Genomic DNA, 23539 nt, shown 5'->3' with positions numbered 1-23539 from the left:
ACAATCAATAAATTTGTTTGGTTCCCATCAGTTTAAAGAAATCAATCCAAGTATGTAATCATAAGAAGTGCTTTACAAAAAGAGTAGTCTTTTGTAATAATATCATATTTCTCTTTACATTAGGACACCAAAGTAGGCAAAGTATCTGTGGATCAATTTCTTGTGTGCACAAAAATGGACCGTTGACTATCTGTCTTTTTATTTATATTTATACTTTGGGAAATTGCTGCATTATATTATTATTCATTGATCTAATTCAATGATGAAAACCATGCATTCAATGATGAGAAAAAAATGGATTGGAATGTCTGTTAGTGGAATCATACCAGATTTAGTGACTCCCAAGTGAATGTATGTAGTAATAAATTATCCAAAAAATTGAAGTGAATTATGCAAAAAAATCTGATTATATTAACAATACTTAACTAATCTCTTAGCTGTCAGTCGATGAGATTATTCAAATTGTTTGATTGTCAATTCCCATATGCATTCTTGACATTGAAATCCCAACAATTTTCATTTTCATTTTTATTTTTATTTTTATTTTTAAATAATACTACTACTGCTTCTTCTTCCAATTGTAAGTTTATGCTTTTTATTTGGATTGATTGCGGCAGTTTCTTGTGTATTTTTATATACGCCGTACTTATGCACGAGTCAAAAAAAATAAAAAAAATAATAATAAATAAACAGAGGGTTGTGTTTGGATAATACGAAAATGCATTGTACGTTATCATCAATATTTGATTAAAGTATGCAATGAATTTTTTTTATAATTAAGATTGTTACTAATCATTTAAATTTTTCAAAAATAAATTAAATCAAATAATTATTATTTTTATATTACTTTAAAAATCAAATTTTCATCTAATATATTTATTAATATTATATCAAACAATTATTTAAATTCAATTTTTTTTAAAATTAATATTATTATTATTTTTATATATTAGTAGTGTTATATTGACTTGTTCAAAATGAAAATCCCTATACTACTACACACTATGCACTAGTTGGCCCTAATTGCAAATCAAGCAGAGGTTAATTAAGTCGCTACGCTTTATTTAGGGCTATGAGAAATAAAAAAGAAAAAAAAAAAATAAAAAAATAATAATAATAATAATGAAAATGATAGATATGGCAAGAAGCAAGCAAAAATCAAGGAAATTAAGGTGTAGAAGATTCATCTGGTAATTAATTTAATTAAATATAGTTTTTGGACTCTTTTGGGGATTCTCCATCAGCATCTTTTTTCCTTACAAGCTGTGAAGTGTGAAGGGACAACGACGACGACGAAGAAGAAGAAGAAGAAAAAGCTGTAATAAACTGAGAATGGAGATCAAGGAGCGTAAGAAACTGATTTTCCGGTCCACTCCATGGATCGTCTTGATCGTGCTTTTCTTCTTCTATGTTGACCTCTTGTTGGAAAACAGGATTCATTTCGAACAGCGTATAATTTCCAGACCTCTATTTACTTTCGATTTGGTTTCACAGCTGAGCTTTCGTCGTGTTCAATTCGGAATCGGAAATTTTTGACAGGTTTCTGGTATGCTACCGGGGACGTGTCTGGTTCAGGCAGCCGCCGGATTGTCGAAGGACAACAGGATGTCCTGGATTCACTTCTGGCCAGATTAGTCAAAGGTTTGTTTCTGTCATCGTTTCCAGCAATGAATTGATTGATGATGATCAGTCCAGAATCCATCCATCCTGTTTGAATTCTGAATCGGAATTAATGAACAGAAGAGGACCGCCGAAATTTCGAAGCCACCGGATTTGCGTGCAATTCTGAAATTCCGTCGATTCACTGCGTCGTCGATCGACCTGTCAGGATCGACGCCGGAACGATGACGGTTTTCGTCCCCTCCGATCATCCGCCGGCGCCGGAGGAAATCGCCGTTCGTCCGTACGCCCGGCAGGAAGACCAAGTGCTGATGAAATCAGTATCGCCGGTGAAAATTCTCCGGGGGAATCTCAGCGCGCCGGCCTGCAAATACAACCACCGCGTCCCCGCCGTGGTCTTCTCCTCCGGCGGATTCGTCGGAAATGTCTTCCACGAAATGAACGAAATCATAATCCCTCTTTACATCACCACCAGGATGTTCCAATCCCGCGCCGTCTTCGTCCTGGAGAATTACAACCCCAAATTCGCCGACAAGTACGAGGAAATCCTGTCGGGGCTGACGTCGCACGACATAATCGACCCCGCCGCGAACACGAGCGTCCACTGCTTTCCGGCGGCCGTCGTCGGGCTGAAGTTCCACGGCCACCTCGCCGTGAACTCCGGCGACATTCCGACGGGGCTCACCATGGGCGGTTTCCGTCAGTTCCTCCGGGAAACGCTGAATCTGAAACACCGCCACGTGGCGCAAATCCGACGGCCGACGGCGATGCTCCTGTCGCGGCGGACATCGAGGAGGATCATTAACGAGGACGAGGTGGTGACGACGATGCAAGAATTAGGGTTTCGAGTGATCGTCGTCGCCAGAGCCAAAATTCTATCAAATTTAAAATCCTTCGCCCGCCTCCTCAACTCCTGCGCCGTTTTCGTTGCGGCGCACGGCGCCGGTCTGACGAACGAGCTGTTCCTGCCGGACGGCGCCGTCGTGGTGCAGGTGGACCTGATCGGCCTGAACTGGGCGGCGGCCACCTACTACGGCGATCCAGCACGTGCAATGCACGTGCGCTACCTCCGGTACAAGATTGAGCCTGAGGAGAGCTCGCTGCTGAAAATCTTCGGCGGAAGAGATCACATAGCGTTTTCCGATCCGAAATCGGCTTTTCCGGTGGAGGTAGGGAAGGAGGTGTACCTCAACGGTCAGAATGTTAGAATTAATATTACGAGGTTCAGACACACCATGGTCGAAGCTTTGAGCCTTGTCCGAGAATCTTCGCCATTGTAGCATATGAGATTTTAATTTATTCCAACCTTTCATTTATTCATTTCTTTGTATTGGTCTGTAACTGTAAGAAAAATTTTCAGATTGTAATTCAATGAATTCGTTGTTAATGGCAGAGATTGGTCTGCTAATTAATTAATTCTGAGCTTTGGGGAAGAGAAGGAATAAATTGAAAATGGGAGGAGCAAGAAAGGCAATGAATAGTTTAAAGTTAGGGACAAAAGCTAAAACATCAAAATCAAGATTGGATTAATTGTGAAACAAACAAAAATTAAACAAATAGTAGTAAGTATGTGTTTGCTATTAGCTGTGCCATATTTAATTAAATTGATTGAATCTTTTGTGTATAGATGGTGGAATTTCTTTTTTCTTTTTATTTGATCCGCACTCGCTACCGAAAGTATGTACTGGATAACCCGGCCGAACTTAATACTACTCGTTTGTTTGTATGTGTGTATGTTCCTATCATTTAATTGACCAAAATTAACCAAAGTTAAAAGTGCAACACACTTTTTTTTGTCTATATTATTTTTGATGTAGTGATTTAGATATAATATTGTAAAATATATATATTTTTATAAAATTACTATTGTTGCATAAGTAAAAAATTAAATCAAACTAAAAACAAATAAATAAGAAAAGTTTTGATATGCTTTCACTCACATCAACAAATATTTTTGTTATATTTCAAATCACTTTTTGTCTTTTTGAAGAAAACTTGCATCAATTATAAATATATTTTTAAAAAAATGTTGATAAAAAAATATATTTACCATATAAAACGTCCCATCAAAATTTTATTTAAATTACATTAAATAAATAGTATAAATAAATGAAATATAATTGTGTAAACAAAGTCTTAATTCGAAGAGCTTGGACCAGGGAAAGTTTGGGACGTTGTGGGCCCAAGGAGCCTGCATTTACGGCCCATCCTGATTAATATATTAAAATTAATTAATAATCAAATCTTTATTGACTTTTATTTTTTTAGAGCCAAACAATCCCTCAATTAGACCGTAAAAACAAGAAGCAATCTTGTATAAGTACTTTCTCCATCTGTGAGTAATAAATATATTTATTATTTTCATTTAAAATAATGAATGAAAAAAAAAATATGTTTAGAATAATATTTTTGTATGAAATAATAAAATATATTATTAATATGATGAAATTCATATTTATTAAAGACACAACATATAATAAAAAGACACAATCAACAAGACATTATATATTAATAAACAATATAAATACAAATACATATTACTCCATCCGTCATTTAAATTTATGTTCAGTTTCCTTTTCGGGTTGTCATTGAAAAATATTCTCATTTCTTTTTTAAGTAAAAAATCATTTACTTTTGTACTGTTTTTTATTATAAAAAAAAATTAACAATTATTACTCACTTTTATTAAAATTCGTGCCCGATCAAATAGCAGACATGTGCTGTCTTGTGTTGTTTTTATACTTCAAATATACTGATGAGAGAAATAAACACAATAACCAGGCCGATTAAATAAAAACATGTATTCATTATTTATTATAAGAATGAGCAAGAGGATAAGAACTGCAACAGGACATTTGAACATCAGTCATTACTTAAAAATAGTCTTTTCATAAACCAGAGAGAGAGCTAAATGTTTCAAGTCATCGATCATAGATACAAATGTTATGGATGAACAAAACCTAATATATCGAATATTCTTACAATGTTCCGGCGAGGTGGCGAGAATCATATATAATTCCTCTCTTTAAGTCCATGAAGCATTAAAAAGGCAGCTGAGTTCTCTGCAGCCTTCAATCGCGCCTTATCCTCCCCCTTTACGAACAGTATGCCTTCATCAACCTCAATTTCGACCGAGCATTTGAATCTCTTGTTATGAGCAAGCCCGCCCTCTTCCTGGAGTCTGCATTTCAATAGGTCTCAAAGATCAAATTGTTTATACAAGGAAGACAAATAAAGCAAGTTTCCAAGTGTCCTTCAGAATTCAAGTACCATTGGATTGATAATGTGAGCCAAAAAGCCGTGTTTCAAGTAAAATAAATGCAATGCATTACGGTGTCCACAGATTTAATTATCATGATGCATATGATGGAAGCATAGATATGTGTAATATAGCAAAATTTTAAATGCGAGAAAATGGATCATATAAAGCATTATAGGGGATAAGAGGTGTACTTGTAAATCGGCTTAGGCCATTTCCGTTTGCCACAAAGCTCGTGCAGCTTATGTTTCGCACCAATCTCATTCCCATTGAGTTCACTGAGTATATCAATCTCGGTTGTTTCAGGAGATAGTTTTTCGAGAGCAGCCTTTGCAGCATGAAGCTTAGCATTCTCCTTTTGCTCGGAAGAAGCTGAAGCTATAAACTCCCCATCTACATAGACACTCGCAATGTTTCTATCTTCTTTCCTCCAGTGTTTTATATCGATTTGCTTCCCAGCCTTTTGGCATAATTCGTACAGCATCGTCACTGGCTGTGGTTGATGTTCCAGCGCATCAAGCATAACAAGAGGTTCTAAAAAGCCTCCAATGATCTAAAAACCAGACAGAAAACACGTTATAAGCAAACCTACGATGGGAATCATCATCATATGCTGGGATTAGAACATTTATAACTTACTATGATTAATTCACAGCAGATAGAAAGGCTATGATTAATTCTAGCACAATTTTCAATCTTGGATAGCGAAAAATAACGTTCAAACTCTAAGACACTATGTGAAAAACTTATAAATTTTCTCATGATATCATTCCAAATAATATGTTAAGTTTTATGTAAACAAAACAAAATGTCGAAACATGTTATGATTATAGATAGTTATATAAAGACAAAACAATCGGATCATTACTATATCGATAAATATATAATAGTTATATATACACACTTCAACCTGCAACGCTCTTCCACAACAAGTGACTTTGCGCAAGTGCATAGGTGCACCTCAATGGAGCGACAGCATAATACCGGTGCTATTGCCTTCTATTGTTTACCATGAATTATAGAAATACTAAAATACCGTATTCATGTATCACATATATTGAAACTATTCAAACTACTGTTAGCCGACACTTGTTATAACAACACAACACATTTAACAAATTAAACAACGATTAGCCATCAAAAGTAAGTAAATGGAAGCTGACCTTCCACATAAGCTTTAAGTCAAAGCCGGAATCAACGTATACGGCAGCTGCAATTGATTCCACAATGTCGGCAAGAACTTTGGGTGCTTTCACCAAACCCCCATAACACTCAGTGCCATCCTCTTCTTCTATGGCCGCTAGAAAATCCCTTACCTGAAGCAAATCATTAAAAGGGGCATGATTTCAACAGAGAAAGTCGAAAAATTAGCCAAGTTTCCATCAAGCCACTTGATATGAGCTGAAATGTCTGTATCAAGTTCTTGATGGAAACCTGACCAACTTCACAACTTTCAGCTGCAGAAATCCATGTCCCAAATAAAAAACGCATTGTCGTATGCCTCAATTTAAGGCTCAAGCTGTAAATACAAATGCCTTCAGAATTTCTAAGCATACTGATCCACTAACTTACATAGAACAAGAACAAAACTAAAATTACAATTGTGTCATAGATTAAACAATTATATATATATATGTATATATATATAAACCTCGTAAAATTAAATTCCAGTGGCAAAAGAGCAGCGTTAAACTTTCTTCACAGAAAACAGAGAAAGAAAAGAAAATTACCTTTTCGTCAAGAACGGCAGCGTTATGGCGAACATACTTATAAAACTGGTGGCGGACGGCGACGCGGGCGAGCTTCTCGGTGCTAATGTTGGCCGCTCGCACCAACGATAGTTTGCCGGGGTCGGCGTCGGGGTACTGCAGGAAAACAAGATTGGATATAGCCAAACCTAGAGCAGCATCACCTACAAATTCGAGTCGCTGATAGGAGGAAGAGTCTGTATAGGAGGGATGCGTCAAGGCATCTTCGAGACGCCTCCTGTCACGAAATTGGTATTTGATTAATCTCTCCACCGCCGCCACGGACGCCTCGAAATTCTGAACATCATCCGGCTCCCCAGACGGAAGCGCAGAAAACCCTACCGGCGCCGCGTCCATGGAATGCAAGCAAGATGCCGGTGATCGATCGGCGATGCGAACACGAAAGCAACTATTCAATCTCAGGGTTAGGGCCCAAGACACGTAACAGTACACAAGAGTCAAAGACAACACAAGTCGCCTTCGAGTAAACACAGGTTCCAACTCAAATTAAATACGTATTTAAATTTTATTTTTATATTATATTAAAAATTAATTTTATATTTAAAATATCAAATCAATAATTTACATAAATAGATAAAAGATTTTACATAATATCATAATTTATTTAATTATCCTTAATTAATTAAGGCTGCTGTAATTAATTCTGTAGGTGCTGATATGCATTTGTATCTCAGCACATGATTTATGCTATTAATTGTATTTTAACTAAAATATCTAATTAAAAATAGTATAAAAGTGATTTTCTGGTTATTATAAAAAAATAAAATCTATAGTTACAAAAAATATAATTATTTTGTAATTAAAAATATGTGTACTTACTGATAAAATAATATTTATGTAAAAAAAAAAAAAGTGTGTATTTTAGAGATTTTACAACTTCCCATTGTAATTTTTTTATATTTTTTTCACAAAAAATATTAAAATTAATATATATTTATTTTTATTTATTAAATTTTAATTTTACATGTTTGTTCAGGCGTTTTTTAGTTGAAGGATTAATGAAATAACATAATACAATTTTAATTGTTTCGTGCCGAATGGTTATGGTATGTGCCATATCCTTGTTGATATCTACCGAAAATAGATATATTGAAACATATTAAATAAGGAAAATTAGAATTACTTAAAACTTATTTTTATGAGATTTTTTGGAAAATTAATAATATGGAGATTCATATATAAGTTTTGTAATGCATTTTTCCCCTGTGTATATATATTTATGGATTATAGTAGGCCACTGTTACACTTTAGAGATACTGTTGGATAACACAATCACAATTTATTTCAAATCTGTGATAAATTGTGCTTAAATATCCCAAAAAAATAAAAATAAAATACAAATTTGACCTTAATGATACAAATGTCAAAAAAAAAATGATAAATAATCAACAAAATTTTCACATTGTAGTCTGTTATTCTTTCTTTCTCAGCTGCAACTATAGATACAGACACTTTGAGAGGCCTTGAGAAAATGGCAAAGCATGCCACGGTAGCGCGCAAAATGTGCAGACGATCGACATAGATAATACTGAACATAAGAGGATTACCGGCAAAAAAAAAAAGAGTAAGAATAATCTAATAAGCTGATACGGCACAAAGTTTGAAAGAAAACAACAAAGCATCACTCGGGAAACTGCCACGGAACGGGCTAGTGACCGCTTTGGATGCAGCGGCAATAATCTAGGCTACCTCAGATGATTTCAGAGACATTTTAACTTTTGATGCCATTTTTTTTTTTTTTTTTTGAGTTAGAAACAAGTTGTGAGAAAAAAGAATTATAAATAAAAATGCCCAGGAAATCATCTAAGGTTGCAGTAGTCTGCTGCATCCAAAGCGGAGACTATCCCCTTCCGTAAAAATTCAACGGATCATACTTTGATATTTTCGCCCAAATTCTGTGACGCTAACAGCTCATTGAATTGTACTTACTCTTTTAATCCGCCCCAACCTTTTTGTGCTACTTACAGTGGTAAGTGATGCAGTCCTAAAATGATATTAAAAAAATAATTACACACCAAACAAGAAAATATTCAAACATGACATCCATATGACTTTTTTGAAAGGAAAAGTGTCTAACCTCAAGAAAATTCAGAACATTGGAGATTCTATTAGATTGTTCTGGAGTTAGGAAGTGATAGACAACAATGGATACACTGAAAGCACTTCCTACACGTAATGAAAAGAGTTAATAAATATTACAAACAATCTAGTATAAGTTCACAATATCATTACTTAAATCTTAATACCTGCAAAAGTACGATTATTGTACCAAATGAAAACCATAAAAGTGCGGCTAAATATTGAAGATCGCTTTCTCCCTGTTGGAATAGAAATAGAGTTTAGAAAAAAAAAAAATAATAAATCAAACATGAATATCCAATTAATATTAGCTTATGTTCATCAAATGAAAACATATCAGTTCTTAACTTTAAAAAAACTATATTAGATACTATTTCATGTACATACCATTATCATAACCGTATTCAGAAATTGATTCACTCAATAAAGATCTAAAATCTCGAAATAGTTCCAATTTTCAAGATGCTAAAATCAATGACTATTTCATCTTCATTTCAAAAGTAAGCTCAATCAACACATAGTCAAACCATACACATATGTTAAAAGGTAGATCATTTTCCAATTGTGAATTTTTTTTTTTTTAATTTTTTAAGAACAGATGCAGCAAACATAGACACAAATGACAATAATCAATGCTAAAAAAGAAAAAAAGAAAATACAAATCTTAAATAACAACATTATATACCTTTAACAATTTTGCATTTCTCCGATAAAAATATCTACGCTGACGCCGAACAGCAGAGAGGTAGAACGCCGGAAGCAACACAAATTTAGATGATTTCCTGGACATTTTTTCTATATTCAATCAACAAGATCTGAGCGGAGCATTTTTGTTGTAGAGCAAGAGGACTTGTGTTGTGTTCTTGGTGAGTGGACGGTTTGATGACACCTTCGATGACTGCGAGGTTTTAAAAAGTCATGGCGTTTTTTAAAGCCCGGTGGGAAATGGACTGTGGTGTTTGACACATGATTTGGGCTCAAAATATATAGCAATGATAATTAAACCGTCCAATAATTGAATTTTAGATTCCTAAAAAGGTAAATAAATTATTTTAGAAATAAAATAATTTTATATGAATAAAATATTATACAATTAAAAATAGGGTAAGCATTTATTTTCGTTATAGTAAGTACAATAAATTTAATAGCATTTTAATATATACATAAATAATTTACTTGAATAAAAAGTGCAATTCAAGAAATGATGAGCATTTATATAGTAATTAAAATAAGAAAAAGGATAATTATTTATAGTAATTATGAATAGACAGTAAGTACAATAATTGGAATAATATTTTAGTAAGTATAATAATTGGTATAATAATTGGATAATAATTTATCTCTTCAAAACAAGAAAAAATCTGAATAATGTAATTATACAATTAAAAAATGAATAAGCACTTATAGTAAGTAGAATTAATAGAATACTAGTAATATCATACCGATGTACAATCAAATTTAAATTAATAATACAATTATATTTTTTAAAAAAATATAGTAATATATAAATTAATTATTTTTATATATATTTATTTATATTATTATTAAAGATAAAAAGTAATTTTAATTGAAACTATTTTTGCTTCAATTGCCACTTCTAAACAAAAATTCATACAAATAAATATAAAATAAATTTTTTTATAAAGAAAATAAAAGAATTTATGCCAAAAACCAATTCAAACAAAAAATTGTATAATGCCCCTTCATTGAACAATATTTCTGTTGCTTGGCTTCGTCTGGTTTGTTAAAATAGAATGCCATCAATTGATTAATTTTATATAAAATAAGAATTTAATATAACATTACAAAAATACCAAATATTAAATTATAATGACACTACTTTAATCTTTTAACAAAAATATAACAAAAAACTGAGGGCAACACAAAGAGTTAGGAAACAAATTATGAAAAAGTCTATAATAGCAATAAGAACAATCATATTCGACGAGACATTGCTATTAAAATACTTTCATAAACATATTCAAACTTCATAATCTATTATTGTCTCAAGTACCTGATTCTCCAAAATAAAGATCCACAATTATTTCAACAAGAAACATGGATACAATGCAGCAACTGGAGGTGGTTTCTACATGAGGGCAACAGTCAAATGAGCTGCTGCAGGCGCCATGGAGTACTGGCAAAACCGCGATCGGCAAAATGCTGCGAGACGGGCAGTGACCACTTTGGATGCAGCAGCGGCATTGGCCTTGGATGCCCTTATCGATTTCTGCTGCAATTTTCTATTGTTTCTCTCTCCTCTCAAGAAATATGAAAAAATTCTCTCTTGTTTTTCAAATTCTTCAAGAGGAGAGAGAAACGATAGAAAAAATGTCCATACATCGCTCAAGGCTCCGAAGGTCTACTACATCCAAAGTAGATACTATCCCCTCCCGTAGCAATTCGACGTATCATGCTTTTGCATATATCCCAAATTTTGTGACACCAACAACTCACTAGATTTGTACAACCTGCCCCTACCCCAAGGGCTTGGAGAGCTCCGCCAGCTTTCTTTCCCTCACCTTGCCTTATTGAGTTGGCGAACTGTTAAACACAAAACATAGCGAGTTCAGGGAACAGTATGAAGTAAGAGAACTTCTACATACAAAGTGTAAGCAGTGAGCAACTTCGTTTGAATTAGAAAGCAACAGTAAGTTGGATAACTATTCAATAAATAAGCAACTTAGACAGAAAAGGTTACTTATCAAGCTAAAATATGGAAAATTCAGAAACTATACTTCTCTGTAATGAGCAAACACCACACATATGATTATAAAAAAAGTACATACACACCCTATTTGCACATAGATGGATACATGTCTGGCAGGCGGTCGAGTGCCAATCCCACACTAGATAATGGAGCATGAATACTTGTCATTTATCAAAATAATGTAACAGAGCAGGAGAAGAAAAGTGAGTAAAATGTGAATTTCAAGTGATGTGACTAAAGATTGATAAACAAGGTTATAGTCTCTGAGATAAGTTATGAGTCTGTTTCACTTTCACTAATTTGATAAGTCAGGAGAGAATATGTACACGATTAAGTATGCGCATCAGCTTTCGTGAGAATGGCTTAGTGAACCATTCTTTCGTTAAGAGTTCCGCGCTTTTTGCGCCATCAATCAAGGTCAATTCAACAAAGGTTCGAGAATGAGATCAAAACAAGAAACACCACAACACCAAATAACAGTCCTCAATCATAACTTCCTCTGAAATACATGGCGATACCCATCAGCGATAGAGCTAAACAAAATTATTGAGTTCATCTATAAAAACATCACAGAATAAAAGCTCAAATACACACAATTTTGGTGGAAGCAGCAAAATTTCCAACAAGAATTGAATTTCAAAAGAACATGACGACCTTTTTAGGCACTTGTTAACCCAAATTTTGGTTTATCTATAGAAGGCATTGAAAAAACTGCAATATTATACTATTGAGTATAGATAGAAACCAACAATCAATTGAAGCTACTGAATCAAAAGGATCACTCACTGAAGTTAATTGAAAATCAGAAAATTAGAAGGAAATCCCCTTTTGATGCGAGAATGACATTCCAAGTGACGTCTGGCACTGAATCCTGCAAAATAAGACAACCTTTTGTTGTAAAAGACAAAAACGATTTAAAAATTAAGGGTTGCTGGATGAGAAGCTAAATTCCAAAACTATTTTCACAGAACAGGGTAATTAGAAAACGGTAAAAATTAGTAGAGAACAATTACAAAAGAAATATGCATCCATCCCAAATCTAGCCTTAGAAAACTTGCAAAAGGCCAAATTGCATCAGAATAATGAATGTTAAACAATTTAGCTCTTCTGTGCTACCATGGCTACAATGAATAAATGCATAAATAAATTTAAAAAATAACTATAAAAGGATCTCATAAGTAAAATGTGAAAATATCTGTTCACAGAGAAAGAAACCAAAAGTAACAGTACAGAGAACTGAAATGTAATAAAGTAAACATGAAGTTCGGATATATATGTTTTAACACCACATAGTGTAAAAGGTAGCCATTATATCGCAAAACACCATTTAATTTATATATAAATGCTGAGAACATCCCCCTCTTCCATGAACTTATGTAATGCACATAAAAAGGGGATGTTCAGTGCTAAAAAGGACTCCAACAAAGATCACAAGATTAAGTTGAAAGAAAAAAAAAGAGAGAAAAAAATAATAACAAAAATCACTTTATATTGTATTTACGTATTTATTCCTCCAACTTATATTAATAAACACAAGCATATAGATTCCAGATTTCTTCTTTTGTAATGTTTAGCAACAAAGGTAATAGTGAGATTTTGAAGAAGGATGAATAACCACTTCTACCAAAGTACAGGAAGGAAAATTGATCTATTGCGATATGCGACCGCATACCCAACAAGCTGATGTGTTTATTATGGTACTGGTTACTTACTTGAATATACAACATGCCAAATGTACAAGGAAAAAGACAGCTCATGCTGGCATTTACAAAAATTACAAATCACCTCAAGCATATAATTGACTTCTCAAAAGGAAAATTTAAGGATCCCACGTGTTCAACACATGGGGGCATTACAAGGAAAAGCCAATTATAATTTATGATTAATGTCGAAAATAAGTATAGATTTTTTTATTACCACCCAGCAATAAAATAGTATTTAATTATATACTAATAGTTTTATGGTTATGGCTTTCATTTTATGATAGTAAGATATGAGGCAGATATTCTTGATTTGTCGCAAACTGAATTTATATGAAATGTATTGATGAAGACTGAAAGGTAGGGCCCCACAAATACCATCAGCAATACCATACGATATATTTGAAACTTGAAAGGAAAGAATTTAAAATAGTGTTACAAAAATATGCATAGTTGTCTAAGTATACACGTGGCAGACTATAAATGGACGAGAGAAGCAATTCCTAGTATTCAGAGATAAACTAGCTGAGTCAGAAGAGTCATTAGCATACCTTGAACCAATCAATATCAATAGCCTCTGAAGAACAATGCTCGTTGAGATGGTGGAAATACCGTGCTGAATTTTGTGAGGATCTACATAATTATTATCAAAGATAACATTAGGACTACAAGCAAAGTGTTGCTGACGTACACATACAACGGATATTTGATCTATATGGTCACTATCTTTTCCATACTTACGGAACTTAACACTAAAATATAATTTTTTTAAAAACTAATGTTTTTTTGTCTAATATAAACACACAATCATTTATATTAATTTATGCCTAACTTCCTACCTTTATTAAAATTAACATTGTATACAACAATGAAAAACAATTAAATAGATTATGAAGATCCCTTTGTTCATGTCAAAGAAAATCCATCTGAAGATAATTAATATTTTTGCGTATACGTACACCAAAAAAACACGCAACAATAACAACAAGAATAAAGGGAATAAGATACTAATGGAAAATCAAGAATATGCGACATCTTCACGGCCCACGATTTTTTCAGTTGGAAAATTACAATTAAAAAAATGAAAAAGAAATGAAACATTGTGAAAACAAGGAATAGATGATGCAATTATAGTAATGCCTTATAGTTGAGTCAAATCTTAATATGCAAAAATCGAATTAGCACCTATGGCGAAATATATTTCCCATGATTTAAACATCATACTCAATCAAGGTCAAATCCCAACTCCATAAAGGATGCACAACAGGACATTTAAAATAAGATGCAACAATCTTTCTCTAATTAAGAAAAATAAATCAACACACATAATTGAAAAGATTACTAGTCAATATACACATATAAACACACGTGCCATCTGCAGCCATAAAGGCAAGCTAAAAAAAAAAACGAAAAAAAAACAGCAATCTTTCTCTAAATTAAACAAATGTCATCCTTACTTGATAGCAGCAATTAATTAATGAAAACAAATGTCATCTTCAAATAATAAAGTGGATCCATGAAATATATTAGGGAATGGAGACGGGAATAAAAGCTTCAAGAAGAACTGTGGGAATTTTATTGACTTCATATTCCCTTCCCCTTGCAGTAAATAATTATACAGCCTTAAACACATTAATGCACGTATAACAGAAGTACAGATGTTCTGCTACTTGAACAGTCATGTTTACGTTAAGATGAGATTATTTTCAGGTATCAAAGGTTATAAGTTTCTTGAGCCATTAACAAAAGTATGCAAAAAATCAATGAAAGAAAGCAAAGACTAAGTTGCAGTACTGACTACTATACACACATTCAAATATTTCTAGCCTTTTTAAGTAGTAAAACCACTAAATTAAGGTAAATTTATTAGAAACTGATTTCAATGCACAGTGATTTACAAAAACTAAAGCTTTTATATTGCATAAGCATGTCATTGACGTCCCCAACCTTTTTGGGCTATTGGAGATAATCGGGTCTGATCCAACAACTGTTGAAGCAATAATCTTGTGTGACCATCCTACAAATGATAACATCAAGAAAACAATCACCACATCGAACGACGGATATACACCATAATCCTAGTTAAAGTAATAATGTTATACTCAAAAGTACGTACATTACAACAGTAGCCAAGTGTGCCATCAATAAGGCTTCTCGGAAGCGACTGCCTCAGTCCTAAACTTCTGCAATAAAAGGGAGGTTAATTCCTTCAATATAGATGAAAGCAAAAAGAGAGACAGGAAAACAGTGAAAAAAAAAAAAAAAACTTTTAAAGGGAACAGATCCATTCACAATATAGCAGACCTTTCATTTTTAAAGAGGCATAGGTAGCAGGCGATGACATCTCTTAGCAGTGGAGTTGAAGGCAACTGAGAAAGTGAAGCAACCACACTCCCAAGTGCTTGCCACACAGACAATAATAAATCTGGCCTCTGACACACATGTTGTAACCCATTATCATCAAGTAAAAGTCTTTTCACAATTAATGTCGCTACCTGCCATGAGATTATGTTGAAATAGAACAACATCAAACAACAATCCAAAATGACGTGTAATCAGTTTGCCATTATTTTCATATATGTAAAGCATAAATCATAACAAAAGACTGCATAGCGATTCCAATAATCTATCTACAGCATTAACTCACAAAAACAAGAACAATCCCACATCAAGCAGCAGTAAAATTATAAAAACTAGCACAATCAAATTCCAAAAACAAAAAGGGACAAAATAGGCTGCATGAAAGGCGAAGATAGCAACAATAAAATAGAGGAATCTTAGCAAACTAGGTACTATTTCAACACTCTGGATGAACGTGAGTCAATCGTGTAGCACATGATTCAGCAACACACATTGCCAATATGATGGCATTAGCTCAACAGATTTAAATGCAATACATTCAAAAGTGTAAATGGACAGATAAATCTTTAAAAAACTTACCGTTCTTGAGAACTCACTTCCTCTCTGCATAGCACATAGGCAGGGACGTATTAGTTCTGCTTCGAGAAGCAGAGAAATCACTCTGGGGTCCGGAACCTAGAAATAGGAGCACAGGCAGCTCAATTACCAAGATGCGGAAAATAAAGCAAAAAATAAAATAACGCGATAAGAAATATACCTCTCTAAGCCACAGAAAGTAAAGATTCAATCACTCTCACAAAAAAAGAAAAAGGAAACACAAAAGAAGAATTACAGTCAAAACAGTTGGATCTTGCAGCTGCCTCATGCTTGGGTTGAGGAAAAAAAAAAAAAATTATGTACATGAAGGTGGGAAAAAACACTAATCTTAACAACTTTCATCAAAATATCTAATCAACCCAAACATCACCTATAATCATGAACCGAAAGTCCAAAACATACCATAAAGAGAAAGAGTTCATTCTTTATTAATATGAGAAAGGTATTGGTAGCCAAATAAAAGCACCTCAGAGTCAAATCCGATGCAATTGAACTAAGAAGGGGGAAACATACTATGATGCAGATTGCAGACATACTATGTTGCAACGGCATTACAACATCTACATGCAAATTAAGAAGTCCCCTAACTCCAACTCACACTTAAAACCCCTTACAAGTGCGAAAATATACACACACATATGAGAAAGAAAAGAAGGTGTGCACTGGTAGCATGTGTACACTTCCGAATGTAACAAGAAGAATATCTAGTACCTGTACAAGAGCAGCTATTATTCCCAGTGTGAGGATCCTTATGCGCTCAAAACATCTCAATTCACCTATCTGGTTGAGAAGCACAACCAAATAGAATGGCAAGCAGGCTGAAAAAGTACCAAAAAGAAAAATCAGTACACTTAGAACTCTCTGCCCATGAGAACAGACAGAGACAAAGAGCCTACAATAGGAGGCTTAATTTACATAAAGAGAACTCCATACAGAACAGGAAAATGTACAGAAAAAGAAAAAGTACCTTGAGCGAACAAAGATCTTGTCTCTTGATGGGAGGCAACGCACTGCAGCAACCACATAAAACAAAAGAAATGAAGAACTGAATCCGCAGAAATTTATGAACTGAATTCGCAACATATAGCTTCAGTATATCAGTAGAAGAATGCATCAAACCTGAAGAAGTGTCAGAACATTGCACAACCTATCAGATTGTATGGGAGTTAGAGATGGTTGTGACAAAAATGGATACACGGAAAGCACTTCCTGCAGGCAATAAATGTAAGGTATCAGATATGGGAGACATGAGAAGCAGTGAAGGATAATAAATATTTTTAAAGCAATAAAGAGAGGATAAATTTAGAAAAACAACAATAAACATGTATATTCCACAAAGAATCTATCAATACAAACATAATGAATGTGATACAATAATAAAATCCGCAGATGATCTTCAATCAAAATTTAATATACTCAGAACAGTTGTAAAAAGTTACCGTTTACAATCACACATTATCCAGGACCAACCACCGTCTTTAGAAACTTCTTATAAACAAATGGAGCAAAAAACCACATACCTTTTTAAACATTTTCTATACAATTATAACTCTGACAAATATGAGAATCAGAATGTTTCGAGGTAGCTTTGTATATGTCAACAATAAAAAAAACACATCACATTTTTGTTTTTAATTGCTACAATAACCTGTAAAGACAGTCCTTCGAGAAAAATTAGGGCATGTAAGTCAACAAATACATCAAACAAATCTCACTACCTGTAAGAGTATGGCAATTGTACCAAAAGAAAACCATAAGCGTATGGCTAAATCCTGGAATCCCCGCGCTCTCTGTTGAAATAGAAAGGGAGTTCATCAGTAATACAACAAGCAATAAACTAAAATATCGACTTAAAAAAATAGGGCTCTGTTCATTGAATGAGTACATGTAAAAATGTAACCAAATAAAGCCAGTATTAACTCAAGCGAAGTTACAAGACACGACATAGATCTCAGTTTTCAAGAACCTAAAATAATATTTTGATTTCAAAGTTTAGCTCAATTGAGATATAGTCATATCGTACACAAATGCTAACTTGTATATCTTTTGTCAATTGTTAATTCTATCACAATTGGAAGGATAATAACATCGTACCCTGTCTGAGTGCTCAGATCTCATAGGATTTTCTAGAAATGTTCAAGTGCCATTTCACCAACACACAAATAACTTAATTTTCCAAGAGACTAATACAGATCTTTGAGAATAAACAGTTGATGAACATTCACAGTAAACATACAGTAAAAAATACAGATCTTTGAGAATAAAATCGTGCATACCCTAGCAAGATGGGCAAGGGCATTTTCACGCAATCTGCTATCCGCGAGATCAATAATCAGTCGATTAGTCGTTGTTTCGTCCTCGGCTGCAACTAAAGATCTAGGAGGACCTCGTGAATGCGAAGCATCGATTGTAGGGCTGGAAATACGAGGGTTAACGGAAGGGGACGAAGAAGAGCCCAACGAACCGTCGGCGCCACGTAGGCCGAAAAAACCCGGCGAGGCATTGCGCGACGAAACGCGGCGGGACGGGCCGACGACAGATTTGAATGCGGCGGTTCTGGCCTTGGATCTTCTCGGCATTTTTGGTTTCGTTAATCTCGGCTCTCAGATGAACTTGGTCTGAGTTTTTGGTTGCGGCAGGAATTTGTTGGGAGCTCTTGGGCGAGTGTGGGTTTCTGATGAAAATTGCCGATGTCTATGACCACGAGGTGAAAAAAACAAACCCATATTTGAAGTGCTGACGCGTGTCCGATTTCGTGTCAGCGTAGCGTTAAATTATGTATTGGGCTGTAGGACTCCAGATATGTTTGGGCCTAGGTTATAAAAATACAAGTATGTAGGTTAATAATAAAAAATTGAATTTAAATAATAAATATATATATACGTGATCTTTGAAACATAAAATAAACTTTTAATAATAATTTTAAAATTAATATTATTTGATTTAATATTTTTTAAGAAAAAATATAAATAAAAAAAATATGTAATAAAATCCACAAAAGACATTCGAGGTGGGAGAGTTTTCAAAAAATTGTTATTTATCATTTATTTACTTTTCCAAAACAAATTAAATTAATTATTTATTTATTTTTATAATTACTAATAAATTTTATATTAAAAAATATTAAATTATTATTATATCAAATAACTATTTAAATTAACAATTTACTATTCAATAAAATATTCAAAACTCAAACCCTCATCATTCATCAAACAAACACACCCTAATATTTTGACTGTTTTTTCTTTAAAAAAATATAAATATATTTTATATTTAGAATATTATTTAATTTTAATTTTCGCTATTACAAAATAATTTAAAACATTAAAATACTACTATATAAATACGATTAAAAATAATAAATGTGTAATAATGCTACATGAATCAATAGTAGTTTCTTATTATGGTTAATATAGTAAATAGTAAGTACAATCAATAATAGTCTCTTACTATGGTTAATATAGTAAAATAGTAGAATGAATGTAATAGCATTAAATATTTGAAAGGAATAATAATAATAATAAAGTTTTTTATTATGGCTAATATGGTAAATAGTAAGTAGAATGAATGTAATAACATTAAATATTTGAAATGAATAATAATAATAATATTCTATTATTTAATTTTAATATTTGAAAATTAGACAAGATCTCATTTGATAACCAAGAAGCGAAGATTACTACAATAATACATAGTACCTGTAGAAGGGCAGAAATCACTTCCAATGAAGAAAGCCTTTATTGCTCAAAACACCTCCATTCCCCAATTTGATTGAGAAGCGCAACCGAATAGAAGTGGATGTATGCTGCAAAAGTAAATATATATATATATAAAAGACAGTAAATTAAAAGATTTCTACTGAATACAACAAAGCATATGATGGGAGGCATAATTCTCCTACATGGGCTACACAAAACAGGAAAGAGAACCAAAATTTATCTTAGATGAAACAACAAATTACCTCAAACAAACGACATTCGAGTCTCTTGGTGTGAAGCAACACACTGCACCAACCAAAAAATAAATCAAAACCAAAACAGAGGAAGTGAAGACCTAAATGGGGAAAAACTTAAGAGTAATTAATTGGCAACATAACACTTAGTATTATAGCAAAGGAAATGCATCAAACCTGAAGAATAGCGAGAACATTGCACACTCTATTAGATACACTGAAAGCACTTCCTACAGGCAATCAACATAGAGCATCAGGCAAGAGCGACATGACAAAAGCATTGAAGGATAAGTAATATTTTTAAGCAGCAGAAAGCGGATAAGATAGAGAAAATGATAATTAAGAAAATTACATAGTATATTCCGCAAAGAATCTACCACTAATAACACAACAAATATGACAATTATAAAACACACAAAGATTGTTCTATAATCAAACTTACGGAATAAAGTTGCAACCATTTCCATCTTTACTAACTTCTTCAATCCCAACACAAATGAAGGGAAGAAACATGTAAGGTTCACATCTTGTTACACATTAAACATCTTCAAAAAATTCTGAGTGGGGGAAGGGAAATAAAAGCTATCAGTAACTCTACTATATGTCGCATATACGATGAAAAAGCATATCATATGTCAACAGAAATGTTGCGATAATCATACATTGTCCATACTGAGATTGTCCAGCATATAAGTTGATAAAAGTTATCACATAAACCTCATACCTGCAGAAGTATCGCTCTTGTACCAAACGAATACCATACAAGTCGGGCCAAGTCTTGGGATTCTTGTGGCCTCTTGGAACATAAAGAGAAAGTTTTAGAGATAATACAGAGCTATCAACTAGAGTATCTACTCAGAAAAAGGCTGCTATGATGCGTGCATCATATGAAAAGTGAATTAACCACGAATGAAAGCACATGCCTTATAAAATAGAATACTTGTGGACAAGTAACAATGGTGATTTAACATTTTAATGACTGACTCAATTTGCCTAGCATTTAACAAAGAACAGTTTGACCACTATCTTTCTGAAAGGGTGTATACTTTTATCAAATTTTACCAAATCTCTACTATTCACCAAATTTGTTTTCCCAAAAATATCAATCAAACATTTTTCTTTCATTCTCTGTATCATACTAAAAATCAATTTTACATTAAAATATCTGATCACCTATTTATATTACAACATACAACTATTCAAATTCAAAATTTTTACTATTTAAATCTCAAACTCAAAATCTAAACCCCCAACAAACACACCCTATAAAGTATTTGTTTACAACACAAGGGGGTGAAAAACATGTGCTCATAGTTTTTGTGCGCATATTATATAACAGAGCAAAGGAGTGACAATTTACAAGGATAAAAGCTTTTAAATTCTAATGATAAATCATTACATAGATGTGGGTACTTGTGAATTATGTGATGTACACAAATATATATATATATATACATGCGAAATGATTGAATTTTTTATATCCATATCAAGAGGGAGCAGTAGCATTTTGAGTTGTTGAAGTTTCGAGAGTTATTTTAGTAAGCGTACACGTGTGTTTAATGATCGGATATTGAAAACATGCAACCGAATCTACAGCCAGCGCCTTCAGTTAATATTTGACTTATTCATTTAAGAAGTTACAGCTCGGACGAGTTCTCAACTTTAAAAAAAGCTAAATAAACAACTGTTTTATACATGTATTTCAGGGTCAATCTTTGTCTTTAGTACTTAATCCACCCAATAAAGAGCTTAAGTTAGTTCTCAATAGGCTACATTAATGACTACTAATTTCGTTGCAAAGTTTATCCCAATTAAGATATAGCCATTTCGTACGCATATACTAGCTAGTAGATTTTTCTCGATTTCTAATTCTGCCCCAACTGGGAAAGATAAATCCAAGTTAAGAAAACAATGCAGAAGGATGTCAAACGATAGATATAAACTGTCGATCATGCCACATACAGACAGAACAGACCATCCAACAATATTCACAGCATAAAAGGAACAAAACTACAGAATCTAAGGGTAAACTTATATATACCGCTGCAAGACCCGCTAGAGCATGTTCACGCCGGCCGCTGTCCATGAGATCGAGAATCAGCCTTCCATCCGACCTCTCATTCTCATTCCCGGTTGAAAACATCGCCGCTTCGGAAGCATCAACGGCAGCGGGCGAGGGAGAACACCAACGAACTGTCAGCAACACGGGGTTAGGAATAAAGCGGCGACGCATTGGCCGACGAAACGCCACTGGACGGACCGGCGACAGCTTGGGATGCGGCGGCGTCAGATGATCTCGTCGACATTTTCTTCTCTCTCTTCGCTTCTCTGTTCTCTCAAAAGAAGAATGGGCATGAATCGTTTCGGAGTTCACGTTGAATTAGGGTTTTGATGATATCCGCCTATATCTACGAGGTGGAAGCGACCGCAGCATAGAGAGCGTTTAAAGGCCGGCGAGGAGGAGGTGACAGCTGTAGATTTTGTGTCAGCATAGCATTCAGTACTGTGTTGGGCTATGGGCCTCCACGTATGTTTGGGCCGAAGGTTATAATGTATAAACATGTTGCCCATTCAAAATTTATTGTAAAATTCCTAAAATGCTAAAGAAAGCATTCTACTTGCCTTTCAAACAAAAATAGGTAGGCGTCCCGTAAGGTTGGCTGATGGTGCGGGAGTTAATTTGTAATCGACATGTCATTTATTCAAAATATTTTTGTTCGATTCAAAATTATAATATTTGTATTTGAAAATTTATGATTCAAATTCCAAAAAAAAATAATTCGATTATAAAATTTTAATATTCAATTGCTATTCATAAATATTAATAAAAAAACATATAAATAATAAAAATATAATACACAATATATATTTTCCAATGAAAATAAATTAAACTAAATTTATTAATAATAATACTTTAAATTTTATATAAATAAATATAATATAAGTAAAACTACAATTATACAATGATATTTTTATTTATGCTAAAGCAATTAGTCCTTTTTGTCAATATGAAAAAATAATAAATATTAAATATCTACATTTAGCATTTTTTTTAATATTATTATTAAAATTTTCTAATTAATAGAAATTCTAATAGAATAGCTTTATGAATAGAATAGGATAAAATAAAATGAATTCCATTTTGAATCAAAATATTTATATAATATTGAAATCGAATCGAATAATTTTGAAAACTATTTCGATTCAATTACAAATATCATTTTAAGACTCGAAATAAATCGAATATCGAATGAAATAGTCAAATATTTTTTCAAATCTAACAAAATACTACAGTATTCAATTTTATTCGATTTGTTTACAAGCCTAAGCATAATAAATACTACTACCTGCATCCCACATTGGGTGTCATACAAGAATTTAAGATTAATATATAATTAAAAATATATTAATGAAAATAATTAAAATATATTAAAATTAAGATAACTAATTAGTTTAATTAAAATTAAAAAAAAATTAAATTAGAAAATTTAA

The 23539-nt window shown here is 33.1% G+C and overlaps 3 protein-coding genes and 1 long non-coding RNA gene across 7 annotated transcripts; 1 reads left to right on the top strand and 3 right to left on the bottom strand.

Moving 5' to 3' along the window:
• The first annotated feature begins 1171 nt into the window (after window positions 1-1171).
• LOC127247113 (xylan glycosyltransferase MUCI21-like) lies at window positions 1172-3053 on the top strand. 2 transcript variants are annotated; one of them, XM_051268828.1, is made up of 3 exons: window positions 1172-1450; window positions 1540-1641; window positions 1744-3053. In XM_051268828.1, the coding sequence occupies exons 1-3, from the start codon at window positions 1333-1335 to the stop codon at window positions 2898-2900; spliced, it is 1377 nt and encodes a 458-aa protein (XP_051124785.1). In that variant the 5' UTR covers window positions 1172-1332; the 3' UTR covers window positions 2901-3053. The 2 variants fall into 2 exon arrangements, with proteins under 2 accessions (XP_051124785.1, XP_051124784.1); XM_051268827.1 differs by having other exon boundaries at window positions 1175-1450; window positions 1741-3053.
• A 1436-nt stretch (window positions 3054-4489) lies between these two features.
• Window positions 4490-7115, bottom strand: LOC127247091 (ribonuclease 3-like protein 2). Its single transcript, XM_051268799.1, has 4 exons — window positions 6610-7115; window positions 6043-6195; window positions 5074-5432; window positions 4490-4801 (listed from the first exon to the last, which is right to left on the bottom strand). Exons 1-4 carry the CDS (start codon window positions 6982-6984, stop codon window positions 4627-4629), a joined length of 1062 nt encoding a protein of 353 aa, XP_051124756.1. The 5' UTR covers window positions 6985-7115; the 3' UTR covers window positions 4490-4626.
• A 686-nt stretch (window positions 7116-7801) lies between these two features.
• LOC127247806 (uncharacterized) lies at window positions 7802-9632 on the bottom strand. Of its 2 annotated transcripts, XR_007837931.1 has the most exons (5): window positions 9413-9632; window positions 8895-8966; window positions 8726-8814; window positions 8578-8632; window positions 7802-8176 (listed from the first exon to the last, which is right to left on the bottom strand). It is a non-coding gene; the product is annotated as an uncharacterized LOC127247806 (long non-coding RNA). The 2 variants fall into 2 exon arrangements; XR_007837930.1 differs by lacking the exon at window positions 7802-8176 and having other exon boundaries at window positions 8358-8632; window positions 9413-9628.
• Window positions 9633-10595: 963 nt separating this feature from the next.
• On the bottom strand, window positions 10596-22519 carry LOC127247783 (uncharacterized). 2 transcript variants are annotated; one of them, XM_051269800.1, is made up of 18 exons: window positions 22089-22519; window positions 20772-20843; window positions 20490-20604; window positions 20225-20277; window positions 20057-20099; window positions 19794-19900; window positions 18372-18907; window positions 17814-17885; window positions 17215-17304; window positions 17063-17105; window positions 16807-16913; window positions 16078-16173; window positions 15442-15632; window positions 15254-15320; window positions 15085-15154; window positions 13689-13770; window positions 12224-12308; window positions 10596-11271 (listed from the first exon to the last, which is right to left on the bottom strand). In XM_051269800.1, exons 7-17 carry the CDS (start codon window positions 18672-18674, stop codon window positions 12248-12250), a joined length of 1182 nt encoding a protein of 393 aa, XP_051125757.1. In that variant the 5' UTR covers window positions 18675-18907; window positions 19794-19900; window positions 20057-20099; window positions 20225-20277; window positions 20490-20604; window positions 20772-20843; window positions 22089-22519; the 3' UTR covers window positions 10596-11271; window positions 12224-12247. The 2 variants fall into 2 exon arrangements, with proteins under 2 accessions (XP_051125757.1, XP_051125756.1); XM_051269799.1 differs by lacking the exon at window positions 20490-20604.
• Window positions 22520-23539: the final 1020 nt, after the last annotated feature.

This window comes from Andrographis paniculata, unplaced genomic scaffold (genome assembly GCF_009805555.1).
Source record: "Andrographis paniculata isolate CXL003 unplaced genomic scaffold, ASM980555v1 Contig32END, whole genome shotgun sequence".
Lineage (NCBI taxonomy): Eukaryota > Viridiplantae > Streptophyta > Magnoliopsida > Lamiales > Acanthaceae > Andrographis > Andrographis paniculata.
The sequence above is the reverse complement of the archived record's forward strand: the minus strand, read 5'-3'. Positions and strand labels throughout refer to the sequence as shown.